The 7,831-nt window shown below is 40.6% G+C and overlaps 1 protein-coding gene across 1 annotated transcript; it reads left to right on the top strand.

Moving 5' to 3' along the window:
* The first annotated feature begins 27 nt into the window (after positions 1-27).
* On the top strand, positions 28-6,921 carry RAB39A (RAB39A, member RAS oncogene family). The gene is made up of 2 exons (XM_041414532.1): positions 28-350; positions 6,495-6,921. Exons 1-2 carry the CDS (start codon positions 28-30, stop codon positions 6,919-6,921), a joined length of 750 nt encoding a protein of 249 aa, XP_041270466.1.
* Positions 6,922-7,831: the final 910 nt, after the last annotated feature.

The raw sequence follows: 7,831 nt of genomic DNA, 5'->3' as shown, positions 1-7,831 counted from the left end.
GCCCGCCGCCGCCCGCCCGCCGCGCCGATGCCGGGCGTGGGGGCGATCGGGGCGCGGTGCAGGCACCGGCCGCGCAGGAGCCCCAGGAAAAGCCCCAAGGCAGAACCGGGCCAGGCCGGGGCCGCCATGGACGCGGCGATCTGGATCTACCAGTTCCGGCTGATCGTGCTGGGCGACTCCACGGTGGGCAAGTCTTGTCTCTTGCACCGCTTCACCGAGGGCCGCTTCCCGGGGCCGCTGCACTCCGACCCCACCGTGGGGGTGGACTTCTTCTCCCGGCTGGTAGAGATCGAGCCCGGCAAGAGGATCAAGCTACAGCTCTGGGATACGGCGGGGCAGGAGCGGTTCAGGTACAGGACCTGGGATCTTACCCACATTCCCTCCTGCTCTCTCTCCAAATCTTCCGGCCTCCGGGCACACCCTGATGCCCTCCCGACCCTGTACCCTCCTCATCTGACACATCCCCGGCCCTAAGGACTTTGCCTTGCCCCTCAGCAGAATTTCCCTGCACCCGTTTTGTTGTTGTGCCCCAAAGAGTCCTCCATCTCATTGCCTGCCAGTGGTCCTAGCTGCCCCATGGCCCACCATCCTTCTTGCCCCACTGCCCACAAGTTCCTTCGCAGGAGTTTCCTTCCCCACCCTTTCCCTTCAGACACACCAGGGAGCAGCTACCCTTCTCCTCCCAGCACTCACTGTAGGGTAACAAGTGGTCTTGTCCTGTTTCTTCTTCCCTCTCTCATCTTTCCCTTGAAGTCCTGGACCTAACCTAGCAATCTCTCCACTATGTTTTTTTCTTTCGTTGCTGCAAGAGGCCTCTGCCTAACTCTGCATTTCTTACTTTGTCATCACCTCCGAACTCATCCTCCCCTGCAATATTTCGCTCTGCCATTAACTCTTCCATGCAATCTGGAGAGCAGGCCACCTCCCAGCTCTTCTGCCTTCCAGTACAGCAACGTCTGCACCAGTGCAGACCATGGCAGTGTGGAAGCCACTGGGCAGCCAGCTACAGTCCCTTATTTCAGTGTTTTGTCTGCCTTCTGCACCTGCTGTGCACTGATTGTTACCAGGAGTCTTCACTAATACTGCTACCATTTATAATGTACTAGCTAACTAGCTCAAATGCTGCACAGAGTATTAAATACTCTCCTTTCTCCCCTCTGTTACAAACTGGAGCAAAACTACCCTCTTTTCCCCTCCCAGAAAAGTCTGTCATTTCCCAATTTACAAGTTGATACTGTCACTCACTCACTCTTGTGTCTCTGTTGTATCTGTAGTGTTTGCTGCTTCAGGCAAGTTGTGCATGGATTTTAGTTTGGACTTGGGGTTCAATAGATAGGAGTTCATGGCGTGGGCAAATGCATAGCCCATCTCCATGTACCTGACCCACACACCTGTTGTTACTGGAATGCTGGCAGGAGGATTAAAATGGGCCCCTTCACTGGCCAGAATCAATTCCTCTGAACTCCCTGTCTTCTCTTGAAACAATTGTGCAGATGCCCACACCCAGCTGAAGAGGTGGGATTGCACTGTTTTACTGGGGGACAACAACTTTTTTTTTTCTTTATAATAAGCATTAGAGGGAAACAAACATCTTTCCTGGGCTTGCATGAGTCACAACGCAGATGTATTTTTGCAGGTAGGCTTCTGAAGGGTTAGCAAAGAAATTAACAGTGTTAATGGAAAGCTCTTAGCATTTTTCACCCTCTGTGCATTCCAGACAGAATGTAGAATGCCTGTAAATAAGTGACTAAGAGTGTACAATCTCTTTATTTTGAATTTGTTGACAAATAACCAGGATGGCCAATGACAAGACATTCGACTTAAAGAAATGCAAATGCACAGAATCTTGCATACATTTAAAATCAAATGATGGCAATCCTTTAACCCTGGAATGCTCAGGGAATATACACTGATGAGTCATGCAGTCAGCTGCTCTTAAATTTACCTCGTGTTTTTTCTAATACTCAGAAGATACAACCTGAAGAAAGTAGTTTTAAATATTTGCATTTGTTTTTCTGCTAAGAGTTTCTTGTCAGTTGGTGTACTAAATATAATAGTGTTTATTGCATAGTCTGTTTTATATTAGTCAAATAAATTATAAACATTTTACTACCTTACACCACTATGTTGTGTTCTCTGCTGATGGAGAACACTACAGATCACAGGCAAAGACAATCTTAGGGAAGAACTAATTATTCCAAGAAATTATCTAATACTGGCAAACACCAAGCAGTTTGCAGTTCTGATTCCCAGTTCTGCTCTGGCTCACTTGCATTGGGATTTTAGAGGAGGTAAAACCTGTTTTTAAAGCTCCCTGGGGAGTTCCCTGCATGCAGGGAAAACTACTTGCTTCATAATAACCCCTTTCTTTTGGTCCCAGGCATTAGGGACACTCCCGGGGGAAAGGAAGATGTGACACACCTGCCATCACACTCTCTTGAAAGATGTCATGTACTTCCTTGGAGGAGTTATTTGGGAAAAATTCTTACATGTCTCTAGCTTACTGATGATTCTGTATTTGAACTGGATTTCATACATTGACTTAGAAATCATCTTTAACATGCCCTGAAATAGCAGCTATTGAAAATTTTTTTTTTTGCATCAATCAGGCATCACTAAGCAGAATCTCCTATTGTCTGAGGTGCCACATGGACAATAACAAGATAGTCAGTAACACCTTTAACATCTCACTAGAACAAGGACCTACAGACTTGCTTAGTATAGACTCAGGTCTGTAATGCAGATTAATGTAAATGAAGGGCACATCCTCAGTTTCTTTCTATCTTCAGATCAGTAATTTAGAGCAATCTGCTACTTTGCCTGTGTTTTACATCATCTACTTTGCTATGGTTTTTGTTTGTTTGTTTAATTTTCCTGTATTTAAATCCAATAATATTTTTCAATCATGAAACCTCCAATGCCATAAAATGGTTGTGGTGCTAAGACTGAGTTAATTTCAGTAGGGACAAAATATTGCAGGGATGCTTCCATTAACCCACTTTTTAGTAGACCAGGATATTAGACACATTCTGTTTCTAGTACATCCTGAAAATAAATCACTATCCTATTCTTTTTCAGTAAGCAATATGTATTTTCAAAATTATTGCATTACAATGTAGTCTTTAGTCATAGTATAAAAATAACTCTTCAAAATTAGATAAAGCTTTTAGTGAAAGTTTGGTTCATCTGGTAAAGATCAGTAAGATCATAATGAAAAAGAAACACTGTGACTGACTTAAAGCCTCCCTAAAGCCATAGTCTGATGTGATTATACAAAGAATCATATAATCATAGTATACCCTGAGTTGGAAGGGACCCACAAGGACCATCGAAGTCCAGCTCCTGACCCTGCACAGGATGACCCCAAGACCCAAACCATATGCCACAGAACATAGTCCTAGTGCTTAGTGAGCTCTGTCAGGCTGGTGCTGTGACCACTTCCCTGGGGAGCCTGTTCCAGTGCCCAAACACCCTCTGGGTGAAGAACCTGTCCCTGATAGCCAACCTGAACCTCCCCTGACACAGCTTCAGGCCATTCCCTTGGGTCCTGGCACTGCTCACCACAGAGAGCAGATCAGTGCCTGCCCCTCCTCGTCCCCTCACAAGGAAGCTGTAGACTGCAATGACATCTCCCCTCAGACTCCTCCAGTCTCCTCTGAACACATCCAGTGACCTCAGCCACTCCTTGTATGGTTTCCCTTCAAAGCCTTTCTCCATCCTCATTGCCCTCCTTTGGACACTCTCCCATAGTTTAGTCTCTTTTTTATATGGTGGCACCCAGAACTGCCCCCAGCACTGGAGGTGAGGCTGCCCCAGAGCAGAGCAGAGCAGGACAATCCCCTCCCCTGCCCGGCTGGCCATGCTGTGCCTGATGCCCCCAGGACAGGCTTGGCCCTCCTGGCTGCCAGGGCACTGCTGGCTCAGGAAGTGTAAAAGCAAGAACTGGGATGGGTTGCATGGGGAAGTGGTGGTATCACCATCCCTGGAGTTATTTAAATATGTGTAGGTGTGTCAACTCAAGGAAGTGGTAGAGTGCTGGACTGTGCAGTGCTGAATTAACAATCAGAGTCAATGATCTTAAAGATCTTTCCCAACCTAAAAGATTCTGTGGTTCTATGATCCTCTGACTTTAGAAAACCACATAAAATGATATTGTATGTATTGATGTTTCTTTAAAAAATTGTATTTTTTTTTTCTTGAGTTGCTGTTTTCTAAAGCCCCGCTGTTATACAATTTTTTTTTTTTTTTTTTTGGTAATGAGAAAAGCAGTTTCAAATTATACATACCTGAAGTACAGAAAAAATTACTGTTGTCTCTCCAGTATATTCACCCAGTTTTTGTGATATACAGCACAAAGTTACAGAATACTTTTTAGTCATCTCCTTTAAAAGCAATACATAAACATAATTCAATATAATGGCTTAGATCATCAGCTACTGTAAATTAGGACATCTCTGCAGAAGGAACTTGAAAGAGATGAGGGTACTGACCACTGCTGTGTATAAGCATCCAAAAACACACAGAGAGCTGTGTTTCAGTATTCCAGTTCATAGATACATGATATAACATCTTTTTATATAGAAAAACTTGGCAGATGATGCATTGCATTTTCAATACTAACCTACTTTCTTTCCTGGCTAATGCATTCCTTTGTTCTCAAGGTTTGGAGTGGGAGCAGGGTTTTTTGGGTGTTTTGTTTTGTTTTGCTTTTTTAATGAAAGTAGGTTGTATTAGCTTTCACTTCTCCATAACAAATCCCATTTTTGTCATCCACATTTGCTCTTACTAGAACTATCTGAACTATTTTTCTGCCTTCATTTGTGTTTGCAGACACTCTAAAGGAAAAAAAAAAGGTTAAGAAAACCAGAAACAGAACCTTATGATACCTGTATTTAATACTTCACAAAATGTGACATCCCTCATTTACGTTCTTAAACAATTTTGTGAAGCAGTGTGCCATTTTTTCATATCCAGGCCTGTTGAATTAAGCTGAGGTTAAGATCCTGTTGTCTTCACATTCAGAGACACTGCATGGACTCTATTGCTGGGAATGTAGAAAAGATCTTTCTAAGCATTAGGAGAAACAGCCCCTCCTTCTTATATAAATAAAACCATTTCAAATGCTGTTTGCTGTGGCTAAATGAATTTGGATATGCCAAGAAATCTAAGTCTTCTTTATCTGTGTACTTACCCATCTGTAATAGGACTATTGTTGCTAATCATACCTCTGTGTTCAAATGGTCATCAAAAACTCTATGAAATGTGATGAACTGAGAATTGGAGAGAGCTACTGTTATAAAAAGTTGTGCTATTGTGTACAGTTCATCCTGCTTCCTAAAGTTTTGAGGTTTTGGCATCAGCATGCTCTTCATAATCATGAGATAAAATGGAATTAATTCTTAGCTTAGGTTATGATTTCAAATAATGACTGTTTAGAGATTGTGCTTCTCATTTCATTTGGAGAATACTTATATATACACTAGTTATATATTTATGCCAGCAACAAGTGCTTGTGTACATTCCTTGGTAGGCTGTCACTTCCTTTAAAATGTCTCTTCTCACCTTCTCCATTCTCTCCTACTGCTTATGATTAGAGACTGAAAATAATTGTTTAGTTCCTGTATGTTTCACTCTCTCTACATTCTAACTTCTTTTCCTTATTCTAGAGCACATTAAATTTTTTTTCAACCAGAAGAAGAGTTTCCTACTTCCAAAATTCCTTCCAGTGAATGTTCTGGAGCTTAGAGAGCCCAAAAGTAGAAAAATAACTCTTGCCAGCCCTCATGCTAAAAATTTCCTAATGTATAAAATATAAAGAGCTTTTGAACCTCTCTGTGAGAGAGATGCTGGACGTAGATGTGTCCCTTGCCTGAAATAAGTTTGTGTTTGCCCAGCTCACTCAAAACTTTTGGACAGTTTTGTTCAGGGAGTTTCCTGTCTTTGCCTGCTACCAGTTGACTTCTGCAAGCACAAAGATTTATGATTAACTATATAAACATTCTTTTAAAGAATGCTTCTGCAAGGAGTGCAAAAGGATATACTTGAACATTGGCAAGTTTGGGCTCCAGGTTTCTTGACATATGTGTACATATTTTAGTCTGAAATAATTGATTACAACGAAGTGAAGTGCATGCTTATATGAAGCTGAAGGACTCAGACTTTACACCAAAAGTATGTATCTTTTCTTCTGTGAACATGTCCCGCAGTTTGCTAAGAAAGACCACTTTACAAATCATTCAGCATTCAATATTTGCCCTGGAGGTGTTGGGTTCAGGAATGATTAGAAAGTGAATTTTGAATGTAGGAAAAAAAATAGTAGTCTAGTAGATGAATTAATAAATTTCAATCAGCTTTAAAAAAGGAAAGTTATTTAATAAAACTTATAAAAGATAAAAACACATTGCCATATGGAAAAGTAATACAAGTAATTTCTTTATGAATAAAGTGAAAATGCCTTTTAATTTTCCTTTTTCTTTTTTTTTTTCCCTTCATAGATCAATAACACGCTCTTATTATCGCAATTCTGTGGGTGGCCTACTAGTGTTTGACATCACAAATCGACGATCTTTTGAGCATGTGAAGGACTGGCTGGAAGAAGCAAAAATGCACGTGCAGCCCTTTCAGATTGTGTTCCTGTTAGTAGGACACAAATGTGACTTAGTGTCACAGCGCGAGGTTACAAGAGAAGAAGCTGAAAAACTCTCATCTGACTGTGGTATGAAATATATAGAAACTTCAGCAAAAGATGCCACAAATGTTGAAGAGTCCTTCACAATTCTTACACGAGATATCTATGAACTTGTAAAAAATGGAGAAATCTCAATACAAGATGGATGGGAAGGTGTCAAGAGTGGCTTTGTTCCAAATGTTGTACATTCATCAGAAGAAGCTGTAAAACCCAGGAGACAGTGCATCTGCTGAGTTTGTAGCATGCCAAAGAGCCCATGGGGTGTTTAGAAGATGATGCCAATCTAAATGACAGAAAAATAATTTTTAAACAATATTAGATCATGGCATAGCTGAATCATAAAATGGTAATTTGGTTTTGTATCCTTCTGTCTAGGTTATAATCCATTATCCTTCTGTCTAGGTTATAATCCATAACACTTTAAGTGCTTTTTTTCTTTACAGAGTACAATAACTTCGTGTGGTCTTCAGGAAAATAAATTATATATTGCTAAAGGGAAACCTAGTTCTATAGCAAGACACTGAGAAAGTGCAATAATCATCATGACAACATCTTCACATGGGCTTTGTTTTTTGAATACTGTTTAAAATCAAGTCTTGTTAGATGAGGATCTGATGAGTTCATTAATTTATTCATCCTGTCTTAGCTTTGGACAAGAAAATGTTATACTTTTTTAATGTGATTCTTTACTCAAGTGCAGGGTTGCTAATGACCATTAAAATTAGAATGCTGTAGAATTTGATAATAAAGATAACTCTAAGGAAAGCAAACTGAAAGATTGCTCCAATAGCAAGCACTTTTGATATGACAATGAGTACAAGCCTTACTAAAGAAAAAGAATGTTTTAGAACAGATGATTTATTTGTATATGAAAATGGGGAATAGAAGCAATGGAATTTATTATTAAATATTTTCTGAATCGCCAATGAAGCTAAACATAACATGACATACGATCCAGCTGTTATTTGACTTGTGTACAAACAGCTTTCCCAACCACTGGAGTTACATTTCAGTGGCCAATCTTCAGCTGGGTAATTATCATCGTCACACTGATGCCTACAGAATCACATTAATTTGCACAAACAAATTCCATATTAGCTTTAAAAAATAAACCTACTTCTAACTAGAAGTAAAAAAAGTTAA

Source organism: Onychostruthus taczanowskii, unplaced genomic scaffold (assembly GCF_017590055.1).
Source record: "Onychostruthus taczanowskii isolate IOZ18803 unplaced genomic scaffold, ASM1759005v1 scaffold105, whole genome shotgun sequence".
In the NCBI taxonomy this organism is placed as follows: Eukaryota; Metazoa; Chordata; class Aves; order Passeriformes; family Passeridae; genus Onychostruthus; species Onychostruthus taczanowskii.
Note: the sequence above shows the minus strand (reverse complement) of the source record. Positions and strands in the feature narration are given on the sequence as shown.